Source organism: Amblyomma maculatum, chromosome 6 (genome assembly GCF_055883805.1).
Source record: "Amblyomma maculatum isolate TAMU_Amacu chromosome 6, ASM5588380v1, whole genome shotgun sequence".
NCBI lineage: Eukaryota > Metazoa > Arthropoda > Arachnida > Ixodida > Ixodidae > Amblyomma > Amblyomma maculatum.
Window position 1 is genome coordinate 129,669,200 of NC_139349.1, and position 15,000 is coordinate 129,684,199.

The following is a 15,000-nucleotide window of genomic DNA, read 5'->3' on the forward strand; positions in this document are numbered from 1 at the left end:
ATAATTCAGATGTATTCAACCGGTGCAGGCTACACAACGTAAGGTTGCCGTACATGGAGTCCTGTTTCTATTACGTACCTGTTAAACCACCACGAGGCATATGCGTAGACATACATTTAGGGGCCCTGACGTAATAGGTCGCTGACTGCAGTAGTGCTCCATCCTGAGAATTTTTCCCTTTTGCCGGGGATTCAAGGAGTGAAATTTGGCTTAAAGAGGATTTTCCGAACATTTCCAGATTATTAAGAACAGCTATTGGCTCACATTTCCAAATATGTGCTGTAAAGCTCCTGGAGGGAAAAAAGGACTGAAATTAGTCATTCTGGATCAAAAGAGAACTTTTTTTTTTTTCCAATTTAAGAGTCAAATTTAAAAGCTTTGCGTGCACCCTACAATGCACAATTTATTTATGAAGATTGCTCCCGGCTACCGCTCGCACCTGATTAGGGCGACACCACCCCACGAGCTCCCTCCCCGATGACGTCATTAGTGCATGCTGATTGCGGCCAGTTATTAGACACTCCCAAGTGACGCCAGCGGGTCGCGGCGTGTTCGGGCGCCTTCGCTACTTTCCGTTTTTCTTTTTTTTTTTTTTTTGAGCGCCTTTGTTTACTGAGTTTAGGTGGTAGAGGAGGAGTATCATTTTCGGTCGCCGAATGTTCAGTGCTAATGAACCTATATAGAATAAATTTTCTGGCGTTGCGGAGAGGACTGATGAAATACATATTGCTCGTGCGCGTTTTCATCTTTACTTAGTTTTTCATTGGTCTGTGAAGGTGAAATGAGTAGTAGAAATAGCGTGCCCCACTGGCCTCTATTTTTATTGACTAACAATGATTGCTATACGATACGAGGGACTCGGGACCTTGGGCTAGTTCAAACCTTTTCGCAACACGCGGTGGTGAGCAGGAAGCTAACGAATGCGTTTTTTTTTTTTTTTTGTTAACAAAATAAAGGCGGTCGCGAAGGTTTCAGCTGCGGATATATGATCGCTTTTAACTGCAAGTTGACCGGAGAACGTTGGTACATATAGTGTTACGTGCGTGTTAATTGGAATGGTGTCGCCTACCGATTCGCAGTAAAATCTTGCTGTTAATAATCGTATTGCACTCGGACAGAGTAGTTAAGACTATCAAGGGGGCAAGGGGGGCGTTTTTATTTTATTTAAATAAATAATATAAAGCTATAAGCGTCCAAAGGGATCATCTGTGGCCATATTGATCTTCGTGGTACAGTTATGGGGGAAAAGCTTCCATAATATGCCAATAAAAATGCTCGTATCAGAATTTCTGGATATACCGTTTTGTTTGAGCCCTGCAACATTTGACCTTTCGGCTATGGTGTGACGTGTACATGCGTGCGGATGGATTGGCTTCCGGTCCATCCGCACGGTCCGGTCCGGTCCGGTCCGGTCCGGTCCGGTCTGGTCTCTGCTGCATAGGAAGCCGCTGTAATTTTGAACTCGAAATGATTCCAAAATTTCGTCGTTTCCATCAAACCCCGTTGTTTAAACTTTGAATTATCTTCAAAGGCGAATCATTCTAACACCGCTGCCTTTGACGCGGGCCGGAGGCCACCCAGCACCAATATATAGTCTTGGAAAGCAGAGAAGCATATTTCGATAACTACAGGATCATCTAGATTATTTAAAAGCCGCTTTTCCCAGTGAACGATACTAGCCGGTAGGCTTGTCGAAGCAACCTAGCAACTATCCCGTATTCTTGATAACGATAATCGAAACACTAAGTGGGCCTTTCCTTTACGGAATCGTGCCGTGCATTAAGAAGGTGCCGGCCCCCAGGCTCTATTCGGTTTCCCAAAGGAGCCTTTATAATCACGTCATACCTCTCAAAGAGCACCTATACGTCGTTTGAATACTGCTCGAGCAGCGCCGCATATATAGGAACGAGGAGCTTTCGGGCCGTCGAAACGACGTGGCTCTACTCTGAATTGCCGGCCGTCGACACCGTCTAACCTCGCCTTCGTTGCCTCCTCCCTTCTCCCTCATTCGCCGCCAGCACGTCTCGACGTGCAGCTAATGGACGCTTTGAAACACGGCTCTCTGACACGGCTCCTTCGATGTGACCGAGACTCTTGGAGCGGGGGCGAGCGGTGGTATGCGAGGCCTGAGCACCAAATTGCGCGCACTGCTCGCTATAATGGCAGTGCTCTCGGACGACATGTCAAAGTTCAACATTCGTTTGAAGCACGCCGGACCATGCTCTCTTTCGCGGTACTTCTTAGGTCGGCAAGGGAGGGCAGAAGGCATGAGCCAGGCGCTAAGGAATGTAACACCAAGCTAAAGTTTTTCTTCTAAGAGTGAATACGTTAGTGTGAAAAAAAAAAAAAATAAGAGAGGAAGGAACTGTTGGAGGGAGGCAAAAAAAAAAAAGAGAGAGAGAATTCGTCTCCAGCGAGCCGTGTGTCGAGCGAGAGCGGAAAGCAGGCGCCGTGCGAGGGATGACGGGGATCCTTTTGCTAGCGTTGCCATCTCAACCGAAAGGGCGCTGGCCGGCCGCTTATGCGAGAGCCATTCCCAGCGCGTTCGCCTTCATTTTTACTAATGAGGATGAAACACGCGAGGCCTCGCACAGCATCTCCCCCAGCCCGTTCCAGTCACCCTCTCGCTGCCTCTCCGTGAAAATTCCGTCGGGTTTCGAGTGGAGCCGCTATTTTTACAGCTATTTCGAGAGAGTAAGGGCATCGAGCGGGAAGAAATGGGGGCAAATTGGCGAGGCGTTGTGCGGCGAGGAGGGAACGCATTTCGTTAGACGCTGCCGCGACGTGAGTTATGCGCGCCAAAAGAAGGGCCCGAATGCCCCAGCACCAAGGAGGCGTGAGGAAAGATAAGCCGCGTATAGGCCAACGTCGCTGATTTGCATAATTCCCGTTTTGAGCGCTATCAAGAGCTGTCGAGGCAGAAGACGAAAATCTTTACGGTTAATGCTCAACTGTTTAAAGAGATGGACAGAGAACTTTATTGGCTAGCGAAAAGGAAACGAAAAAGCCAGCAAGAGGCAATCCACTCGGGAGAAGGATTATTCGGAACCAAGAAAGACACAGAGCACCAAGTAAGAGGAAGATAGAAAAAAAAATGAAGGCAGAGGATAAATAAGAGGGACAAGCTACGCGTGCCCGATGTGCATGGTAGTTGCGTCAGCGGATCAAGACAGACGAGGTTGATGACAACTTCTAGCTATAGAAACACGAAAAATTCGCTTATTTAACCCCCATTAATAATAAAAAGTCGATAGTTCGAACACCTTGCCCTGCACCTTCGCACGTACCTTCTATTAGGCCGCATTTCATTTAAATGGGACTGGGGACGGAGCTTCCATGAGCATACGAGGTCGTAAATGGGGTGGCATTGGTGGGGGTGGTGGTAATGATTCAGAAGGGCCGACACGATGGCACAAGCATCGCTATAGTTGTGCAGGGGTAGTGAACAAAATGTAAAGATAGCCTCACCCATCGCTATCTTTATGAGTCTAGAAATTACAATGGAATGCTTTTTTGAGCTCTTTTTTTTTTTTTGGGGGGGGGGGGGGCACTTTCTCCTTTATTTTCGTTACGAACGGACTGCTGACTGAGTTGCCAGCTCTCTTGTTTCTAAGCAGCTTTTTATCATTTTAACATACATCACAAACGAACACGGTGGATGCAATATTAAAGCGATCGCTTTAATGCTCCCGCTCTGCTGAAAACCCGGCGTTTTTCCCGTCGGCGTAGGACCTTCTTCGCAATAAACTCCTGATTGGCCAAAAAGGTCATGGCACCGCTGCCACTTCACGTTCGCGCGGGAATTTCAAACACGCCATAGCAATCATGTGATTAAACAAACTAATATGAAGCAGACAAGGACACTGCTCGTGCTTGTCTGTTTGTTCCTTCGATGTCGCTGTTTCTCGGCCGCAGTTTTTATTAAGCAACTATTGTGCTCGCATGTGCGTTCTTTCGGTGACATTGTTTTATTGCGATAGCTATACTGCACCAGGTTTCAGCCCGTCGCGTGGTCCCGGCGGAGGCCGCGTTTGACCTTTAACAACCGCAAGAAGAAGACTAAGACGAAGAAGAAGACAAATTCAGACGAAAAAGACGAAGAAGAAGACGAAGAACGCTCGGTCACCCGCAGCTAATGCTTTCGCGCCATATTTGGTTCAGCAGCATTGAACCCTTCTCATTTATATGTGGTCTGGTAGCTTACGCCTTCGCGTCATACTCTTAAAGGATGAACTTAATAGCGCATTCGGTTGGGGGGATGAGAGCAGATGCGCCGAGCATTGCAGCGCAGTACAGGAGCACGCCGAGCGAGGGTGCAACTGTCCACTCACGGGTCACGGGAACGCTCTCCGCGTGTCGAGAGCAACGCGGCAACGCGCCATGACCACGTGACCGCACTACTCAGCTTTCTCCGCCTGCCCGCAGAGGCGGCAGTTAAAACCCGAGGAGAGGCCAACGCTCTGTGAGGAACCGCTAGTTTTGTACGTCTTTGTTCACACAGCGCGGCGATTTGCCTCATCTGGCCCTTTCTCAAACACTCTCTCAAACATGCATACAGCGCCTGAGCAATGCTTTCTGCTCCTGACGCAACAGCTCGCCGAGCGCCGACGTATAATGCTCTATACGACGCTTTGCAGCCGCCATTTTGAGCGTCGCCGACTCAAGAGAAGAAAAAAAAGGTGGCGCGGATATGACGCTTTATGCCATGTGACTTCCTATACACTCGATTTAACCGAGAGAGCAGCCAGGAGTGCACTCGGGTGCTCTCATCGGAGGAAAAGCCTTCCTCCTCTACCATTGGAATCCAGTGATTCTACTCCTGCTCTCTCACAGGAGGGCACCCGCTTGTCCGAGAACACTTCGAATTCGCCATAAGTGTCCCCAATAATGTAGCACCTTATATTGATAGGGCGTGATAGGGGAATAATGTAGCAGGCAAACGAAGCTTCCGCCGTTGCTATCGCAATTCAACTAGGGTTAACCAGAGTTCAACCACAACAATTTTTTTTTCTGCTGCAGTTTTTCATAATGTACCAAGCAGGTCGATAATGTACTTTATTAAGAGTTAGAGAACACGCAGCGTTTTATATCTAAGTCCTGTGGCATTTCAGGTGATGTGGTACATTAAGACTGTATGCTGTTTTACGACTGTTGTTGTTTTGAGTATCCTAGAGAATGAACGCGTTGGTTCAGCTGACAGCGCGCTCCCGTTCGGAAAAATGGTTCTCACGTAATCATAGAGGCGTTTTAGTTTAGCGCGACCACTTGCTGCCACCGCCTACCACTCCCGTGCGAGCATCGGTACGCATGCGCAGATCATCTTAATGACAACAGATGACGTCACGCTCCCGTCCAGTGTAGTCAAATGCCAGCGGATTCGGCACGCAGGGGCCAATCAGTGCATGCGCTACTGGCAGCGCTCGGCAGCGATAGGCGGTAGCGGTATTAGCGGGAGCGTTAGCGCTAAAGTAATGGTCACTAATTTCGTACTCTCAAAGTGAACTTAAGTGTCACTTAACTATATTTTGTGACGGCATTTCTGCACTCGAACTCATCAAGGACACTGACAAGTCGGCGCTATGGAGTGCCGCGAATTTTATATTTCCCGCTATATAGCCCCGCCGGGGTGGTGCAGTGGTAAGACGCCCGACTACTGTGCCGGAGTTCCCGGGATCGAATCCCGGCCTCGGCGGCTGCGTTTCGATGGAGGCGAAACGAAGTGGCGTCCGTGTACTGTGCGATTTCAGCGCACGTTAAAGATCCCCAGGTGGTCGAAATTACTCCGTAGCCCTCCACTACGGCCCCCCTTTCTCTCTATCCACTTTCACTCCCACCTTCATCCCTTCCCTTACGGCGCGGTTCAGGTGTCCACAGAGCAAGTGTGACAGATACTGCGCCTTTCCCTTCCTATGAACCAACCAACCAACCAGCCAACCCGCTATATAATTGCCATCATAATCATCATCCGCCAAGCTACGTGTGCTGCATGATGGAAGCCACTCGAATTAGCTCCAATTAGCAGATAACTGTATCAATCGTAGACACTTTATTCCCGCAAATGTCTCAAACTGATTTTCCACCCTGTGCCTCGCGTTTGTCTTGCGTTGTAGTATCCCCATAGAATGATAGGCAACTCTTTCCACTTGGAATGCCTGCAATACGGATGCTCGGCAGAGTATAGGGTATATATAGTTTTACAGTTTTAGCTCAGGGAAGGTGGTGTACTTGACAACACACAGAGCTCTTTGATCTTGCCAGTCGAACGACGGATGAAGAACTTGATTGTCCGAAGGATACAGAGGAGTCACCTATAGATTACCCCCCCCCCCCCCCCCCCTTTCCCTTTGCGTCTTCGGCCAGTCGGATTAGTTGAAGTTGAGTCTCCAGGTCACAGCTGAGCAATGATGTCTCCTAATGTGCAGTCTTTAACTAATATACTGTGGTTACGGCGCTCGACTACTGTTCCCAAGGGTGCGGGATCGAATCCCGGCCTCAGCGGCCGCTTTTCGATGGAGGCGAGAAGCCAGGCGCCTCTGTGCTGTGCGATATCAGTGCACGTTAAAGAACCCCAGGTGGTCGAAATTTCTGGAGTCCTCCACTACGGCGTCTCCTGAGTCGCTTTGGGTTAAACCCCACAAAACAATAGAAAACATATCATACTTGCCTGTGCAGCCTAAGAAAGTATATATATATATATATATATATATATATATATATATATATATATATATATATATATATATATATATATATATATATATATATATATATATATATATGTCAGCACGTATACGCGTGCCTGATTAGCCTGCATTTCCCCGGGAAACGCTCGATTGGCCCAGAGTTACCAGCTCGAAAAGTAAGTCATCGAACTAATTCGTGCGCATGCATCGTTCCCAGCAAGGGAGGCGTGAGCAGGGATCCATGCTATTCGAATTTGTCTGCTAATTTCAACGTTACGTAGGATTCGCGCTACCTATGGGAAAACTCCTCCCAAAATGTAATTATTGATTGCGGTTTAGGGATCCCTGACAATGATCCTATGATCCTTGCCGAGAGTCCTGCTATGACAATAAAGACCTCTTCCCCTGTGTGTATGAGGCGAGGCAACCGCCCCGCTAACCAGTAGGTTAAACTGTTCGTCAATAACGGCCGCTACCGTTCTGTCTACATCACAGTCTGTCTCGGCAACCTAGACCACCCATTTGTCCCTATGGAAGAGTTTGTCCAGAGCTCTAACTCTGTCTGCCCTAAGCTCCGTGTGGTGTTCGGGGTGCATGTTCTTCAGGTTGGGGGAATGATTAATTGGTTGCGGATCTCCTTTAGTAGATCCACTCTAGTTCCGCCTTGTTCATTGTAGTTAATTAACTTGGCGAGAATCGGGAAACACCGATTCAAAAAGTGACTAGTTTCAGAGCATACACTTTGCGTTGGCATTTTGGGCTGTATCGCCACCTAGAAGTGGCCAATAAAAGCTATCGCAATTATTGTCACTGCCTTCTGAAAAGCGCTTCTTTTCATTTTTATTTTACCTCATAATTACTTCTAAGTATGTTAAACCTAAAACTTTCGCTACTGCCTCTTTTCAGCTGATTTTGCTGTCAAGTAGTTCAGCATTTATGAGTAATGTCAATAATTGCAACTTAGACGCAGTTCCCATTATACAAGAACATCAAGCTGAACAAAAGGCGTTACGGAAGCTTCACTCCGCTTGCCAAAGTTACGTCAAGAGGACTTGTCTTCGTCTGGGCGAGGGAGGCATGCGAAGAGACCTTGTGAAAATGTTGGTTAACAGAGTAAAGTAAGCTTCCGTCGCGCCACTTCACTTCGTGTTAAATAAAGGAGCATTTCAAATTACTCAATACATGTTTGTCTTTTACAACCTGTGCAAGGTACTTCATTGCTTCAGTCCATGCCGATTGGTTTTATGGTACGGGCGGACATTAGACACGTGACAGAGTACAAGAGAAAACTGATTGATTAACAAAAATTAACTATAACTTTGATGAACAGGTCAAATTTTTGGAGAGGCCTGCTTTTTAAATTTGAGAACGGGACTCTACTTTCCCGTGTTGCACATTGATAAAATGGCGCCCCTTGAATGAAATAAATACTCAATTTAAGACTTTCATGACGTCAAAAAAGCACTGCGACAAAGCCAGTTTTACGCACTGTCAAAAGCACATACCTATTACACTTTGGATATTTCGTACCACAGTGCTGCCGATTCAAAAACAGATTGAACCCACCATTTGTGTAGAAGATCTTCTCAATTTCGTCATATAATGTCGGCCCTAAACTGCAAATTTAAGAAGTTATTAAATTTTGAATAATCAATTGTCATTTTCTCGCACTTTGCATCGTCAATAATGTCCGCCTTGCCGTACAGTCCAAATGAACTGACCGCGTTGACCTATCTTTCATGGCTATGAAAAGAAAAAATAAACATGCAATGAATATGTAAAACACGACGTTTAGTTTGCTCCACGCCAATCCCCGTTGTGTTAGAGCCAAGTTCGGGGCATCTCTCATAGTCAGAGTCACTTTAGGGCATTAGACCTCATAAACAAAACAAAAGCAAACCGATGCTCTAGTGCATTAACAGCGACGCGTATCGTCTTGCGCTCCACGTTCCTTCTGCACAGTTTCTCCGGCTGTCTTATACTTACCTCTCCGACAGCCCACTGCAGCAGCGGTCTGGTGCGCTGTCAGGTTCGCCAAGTGGGCTTCCGACGTTGGCGCCAGCGTAGAAACATGCTAACAGAAAATCCTCATTATCTACAATATCTGTAACTTTCTTAGGTTTCTATGTAGATTGGCGCGCTAAGCAGATGTTTTTGTAATCGCTGCCCGGGAAAATTCTCAAGATAGGAACATATGCTCTGGTGTAAGGAAATTTTTTATTATGATATGCTACACATCATTCGGTACTGCATATGCAAATAAAACAAGCCATACAGTTACTCGCGCGGTATCTTCGCACGATGCTACACGTCCGTTCTTCAGATGACGCTGGAACTAAGAAATGAGCTAAGAAGAGCTAAGGAAGGCACTGAAAACGTCATTTTATCTGAAGAAGTGACGCAACGGTGGTGCACAGACCGCAAACACACGTAGCAGCTATAGTTCGTTTCGGGTGCGGTCAGCCCAAACAGGGGACTCGGTTGTGCGGCTGTAGCTTCGGTTTAATGATCTTCCTTGCAATATGCGCGCCTGACGACTCTGTGGACAGCGGCATATTGCCCCCGGTGGGCACAAACTCACCACCCTAGTGGCTCAAGTAAATACTGAAGGAAGGACAAACTGCAGCAAAGGAAATGTTAAACAATGAGGCTCATCCAACTGTTTTTGTTTTTCGGAATGCAAGCCGCGGAACACAACAGCACCGTCACCCTTCGGTCAGAGGACAGTAAACTGTGCTCTATAAAGTACAGTAAGAGGGGCTCATCCAACTGTTTTTTTTGTTTTTCGGAGTGCAAGCCACGGACCACAATAGCACCGTCACCCTTCGGTCAGAGGACAATAAACTGTGCTCTATAAAGTGCAGTAAGAGGGCTTAGTACATCTGAAGCTATTAACAGCTGAGAACACGCGTAAATTTATGTTGTTTAGCCCCCAATTTCACTTAAAGCAGCTTTATTACCGACCCGTGGGAGGTTGACTTAATGCAATTTGTCAACCAACGTCTCATTAATTTGCCACAGTAATACCTGCGGGACACATAGGATTAGCATAGTGACACGTAGTGTTAATGGCTACTGCCTGCTTCTCAACGTACGGATGCTCGTTCGCCTAATGCACTTTTTTTTTTTTTGCTGCTCGATTAATACTAGTTCATGAGTGCCCCTGTTAGCTAACGCATTCTCATTAGCACATAATTGTATAAGCTGGCACGTTATGTCAAGGACCGCTCGACACAGACATGGAGCCCAGCTTCAACCAAGCCGTACCAATTTACGTACCTGCAGTCCAGGGGCACCGTATACGTGCCTCGGCATCGAAGGGTTTCGAGCTCAATTTCCGTCCCAGCCTGCCATTCATAGCAGCTGTCCGAGTTGACAGCTCCCACCTATTCACTCATATCACGCGATCTCATGACTTCACACAACCTGTCAAGAATGTGTACCCGCCCATGTCACCTGTCACTGCCACCTGCCATAGGAATGGTCGTAATTTCTCATTCACAACGCCGACAACTTCTACGCCGACGATGTTGTATTTTGTGGAGAACGGGTTCTTCAACTACTTCCATGCGTTCTTTTCTAGTCTGGATAATTAACCCTGCATAATTCCACCTGCTTAAGTGGCCAAGCAGCTTTGGTGTTGGGCTGCTTATCGGAAATTGTCGGGCTCAATTCGGGCCGCGACAGCAATGTTTCGATGGAGGCGGAATACACTGAGCTATTGTGTTCTGTGCGATATAAGTGCACATTTAAAAAAGAAATCAAGGGATCTAAACCTGTAAATAGAGGAAATATAATTAGACAATATCTGTTATGATACCTCAAAAGCGGGTGCGAAAGGAGGGAAAGAGGGCGAAGGAGAAGAGATGGGGGTTAGGTTTAACTCACTCTATTGAGCATGCCCACGATGTTTTTTGGTCTATAACAGAAGATGGCCACAGTACGTCCACAGTGTGCCTACTGGCTCTCATAGAAAGAGAAGAAGGAAAAGGAGATGAGGGTAACCAAGAAGAAAGCGTATTGCCACCCTGCATTGGGGACTGTGACGGGGACTTCCACAGTGCCGCACCGAATGAAAGTGATAACTAATCTTCCACCACAAAGGAAATCCTGAGCGAGGGAGAATGATAGTTGCAGAAAGACAACTGCAACAAACCGGAGCAAATCAATCGATACACCTCATTCAAAAACACTGACACCACTTTCGACGACGGCACACTGTAAAACATAGGGAGGAAAGTTTTCCTGAAGAGACGCTTCGACCAAGAAGCACAAAATCGAGATTGCAAACGCAAGCTTTCTCGTATCAGAACATCGTGCTTGCTGCTGATCGTCCTTATACACAAGCAGAGCTAAGCTAACTGCACAGAAGAGCGTGTCTGTGTACTCCCCTTATATTAAATTACGCTCCCGGCACCACGCCATGATATGCCACCATCCTACTCATCATTATTAGCACTTCCACGTTCACATCCGTTACTAGGCAAACCTCTCGCTTTTCTGGTGGAAGAAAGTGATGAAGACGAAAGAGGTGACGGGAAGGTGGACGGGAAGGTGGGAGGAAGGGAGAAAAGGGAGGGGAGTGTGGGGGGGGGGGGGGGGGGTTGCAGCGCGCACTCCGACACCGCTCGCCAAATGCCGCGGCGGCGCCGCTTTCTTTGGGAACTCTCCAGGGCGCGGCGTTCGCTGTCCGTGGCTCGGCGCGTTCCCCGGAGCCCCCAGGAGAATGCACTGCGCAGAAAAGCAAAGCCCGGTGCGCGTCCGCACTGCAGAAGCAACCGCGGCGAAGAATGAAAGAGGCCGACTCGGTTCTTGGACGCCGCCGCCGAGAACAAATCGCAGATCGAACCGGAGCGGAGCAACAGACAAGCACGGCGCTTCTCGCGCGTGCCACGGCTCGCGTGGCCGACGGACTCCGTTTATTTCCATCCAGACCCTTTCTCCCTCCCCGCTTTCTTCGCACTTTTTTTATTTTTATTTTGCGATGTCGGTCTCCCTTCTCCTTCACTGACGCGCTTTCACGTGCGCGTGACGGCGGGCTTGTGGAGCTGCTTCTGCTGCTGCAGCCGCACGTCGTGATGGGGCTTCCATGTAAATGGTGAAGCAAAAAATGACGAAATAAGGCTGTAAAAAAGATAAAATCTCAGTAGTTGTGTGGACGACTACGGGAGCAGTAGACGGTGGGGAACCGTCCCGAAAATAGAAGAATACCGCGCGCGCCCGGAGACGGGAGCGCTCTTTTGCTTTCGCGTTCTACCCCCCTCCCCCCTCTCCCCCCCCCCCCCCCCCCTTCTCTTCCTCCCATCCTTCGCGGCCAGCTCGGCGTTGACGTCTGCCGCCTTCTTTATGTTCTGTGTTTTTCGTCGTGTCTTACCGCACGTTCGGGAGGCACGCGTTCTTGTTTGTGTATTCTCGCGAGCTGTTCAGCCGCGTACTTCTCACCGCGGATCCTGGGTCGGCGAGAGCAGAACCCCGAGCAGAGGGGGACGTAGTGTACGTGTATGAACCCATGGAGAGAACGCTGAGAGAGAGAGAGAGAGAAGCTCCCGTAGTGCTTGCGGTAAGAGCACGCCCTCCTCCCATCTCTCCTTCCCCACCCATCGCCCTCTGTCGTCGTCAGCCTCCTCTCCCCCTTGCCGTCAACCCTCTGACGTCCCTGGCCGCGGCGAGCCAGCCCGGGCGCTCGCAGGCCAGACTCGTCTGTTGCGCCACATGACTGAGGAATACCGGATGAACAGCGGACGCTGAGTAGAGCACGAACGAAACGATATCTAAACGTTGATCGATCTGCGGAATCTTTCCTCCTATAGTCTCACAGGTCTGTTTTTCCTCGTGAGGTTTTTTTTGCTCTTTCCGAGTGTGCATTAGCGTACGAATTTCTGTACTTGAACACCATGCTTTGGTTGCATCGGATGTCACCACCAAGTGATCGACACCCAGCCGTCCGAGAACAACGCCGGCATTGAAGTTCGGTGATCACAGCGATGGCATCACGAAAAGTACGCTCAGACTTGCGGACGAACTTCAGGAGACAGAAGACTGGAAACGTGCACCGCTGCCATGAGCTGAAGTTGTAGCTCGTGAATAACGTAGCACCGGACTTCCTCTGCAGGCTCCTTTAGCCGTTAGAGCCCCTCTAAATGTAAAGTGCGCTGACGGAAAAATCAAAAGCGTGCCGCATATTTACCGGTGGGTGCGCCGCCTTTTATGCAAAATGATGGCTCGATCTCTGCATATCAAATAAGAAAGTGCCGCGATGGAGAACAGTCCGGCCCCTAAGCGCCAGAACTCCAAAAACCGCCGCAAGGAGTTCAAGGGACATGCGGCTGTCAATCGACTGAAAGAAGACGCGGCGCCATGCACCTCTCGAAGCCTGGACAGTCTCGCCTGCGGCAGTAACTCCCCAGCAGATCGCAGCAACAACGCTCCTGCCAATGGGGGAAGTCAGAGAGCGCGGAAGGGTCATAGGCAAGGCAGAGCGCCTTCATCTCAGCGCCGATCATCCATCCAGTCCGACGTGGCGGGCGACGACCAAGATAGACCTCACCGGCGGGGAAGTAAGAGAGGAGGCAGCAACGGAAAGAACAATGGTCGCAAGGGGCAGCGACGCCTACGCCGCTCGGCCTCCGTTGTCGCCGACGGAGACAGCGACAAAGATTCGTCGTCAAAGACCAGAAAACCTGTTCGGAGGACCAGCAGCGAAGGGCCGAGACCTCGGAGCATGGTCGTGCTTCGGGACGGCCGAGAGATCCACCGGACAGGACCTAAGCGAGACGGAGATGCTAACAAGGCGGACTTCAGATCACACCCAGTCGCATGCACTGACTATGGCGGCCCAAACATGAACAACAACAATGGCTCAGGCAGACCAGCCGGCAGTGGTGTTCGCGATGACAGACCTCGCTTGCTGCAGACGACGTCGTTAACAGAACTGTTCGCGGTCGAAGTAGGACTTTCTCCTGCACCGGGGCTCTCTCACAAGGAGAGCCGACGGCGAAGAATCGTCTTCGCCGTAGTTCTCGTCGCATTGGCTCTGCTGACGGCCAGTGTCTTACTAGTGGCGATCACGCTGTTCCTGTCGCCCACTGTGGATGAAGTCCGTAAGTACGCGATGTTTTCTTCTCGCGGCCGTATTTGATGCGACTTTAGATCGACCTATTCACTCAGGTCGCTGAAGGTCTTCGACCGGGAAGGGAACTACGTGGGTGGCTCCCATCGTGCACGGCTCACTTTTGCGTTGAAAGTACTTGTTAAGTTGTTTGTAGATTAACCGCTCCGTCTCTCTAGTCAATCGGGTGCGCAAACACTGCATAGCATCCAGGCCGTTTCTGGCCGCAGTTTGTCATTCTACGTTATGACATATATGCTCCCAAAGGCAGCGTTCCTTTCCCGTCATATTTATGCCGTGCCAGCACAAAACATTGCTTTTTCCTATTCTCTACTGTTGGCAGCTAAAACGCGCAGCATCTGCAGCGTGCACTCTTGTCCTTTATATATAATGAATTGCCTGAGCTCTGTGCTTAAGAGAAATTTCTAAATAAATTCCTAAATAAGGTTGTTGATATTTGTTCATCGTCGATGTTCTAGCGGTACTGTCATCCGAAAGTCAACGTCCACTGAATCACTGACTAGAATTCTGTCAGGTTTCTATCTGAGACAGCGATGATAAATCAGGCCATTCTTATTTGCCTTGTTTTATCGCTCTTCTTGTAAACAACTTTCGTTTTTCTTCTTGAAGCTTCGTCATGGACAGCGTGGTTATTCCCAAGCGAAAGCCGCTTATATTAAATATGGGAGCCAGCGGCCAGAAACTATTTACCCAGAACTATAAGTTTTCGTTTTCAATATTGTTTTCTGCTTCCTGGCAACAACATTAACCCGATTTGAAAACCTACAGTTCCGATGCCATTAGTTTGAATAAACTTCATGGATCTCTTGGCTAAAATTATCGCTAACAAGGTCATTATTTTGTGAACTATAATTGGTTATCGGCCGATGCCAAAAAAAAAAAAACTGTTCTTTGAAGGTGCAAAGCGCTATAAACTAAATTTGTGTTGTATACGAAAGGTGCGAAATTGTTATTGCTGTTCATAACTGGGGCCGAGTGGTAAGTATTAACTGAATTTAGAAGTCGTCTGGCTTTAGTTGTGTAGTAATTTGTTATCTAGTAAAGTAGTAATGTAGTAATTTAGTTATGTAGTAATGAGAAGACGGATACGGTGGTAACCATCTAATGATGAATTCCTCGGTATAAGGTTATCGTTTCCTATCATTCGCACATAGGAACTTTAATCATTGCGTGACTGTAGCATGCAGC

At 48.4% G+C, this 15,000-nt stretch overlaps 2 protein-coding genes across 2 annotated transcripts in view; both read left to right on the forward strand.

Moving 5' to 3' along the window:
• Nucleotides 1-15,000, forward strand: part of LOC146186732 (uncharacterized) — a 194,602-nt gene that overhangs the window by 161,912 nt on the left and 17,690 nt on the right. The window lies entirely within an intron of this gene.
• Nucleotides 12,406-13,821, forward strand: LOC146186733 (uncharacterized). Its single transcript, XM_084605827.1, has one exon. The coding sequence runs from the start codon at nucleotides 12,940-12,942 to the stop codon at nucleotides 13,819-13,821; it is 882 nt and encodes a 293-aa protein (XP_084461953.1). The 5' UTR covers nucleotides 12,406-12,939.

Excerpts from the sequence above, each read along its gene's own strand:
- LOC146186733 (XM_084605827.1), top strand. The coding sequence starts at position 12,940 with ATGGAGAACAGTCCGGCCCCTAAGCGCCAGAACTCCAAAAACCGCCGC.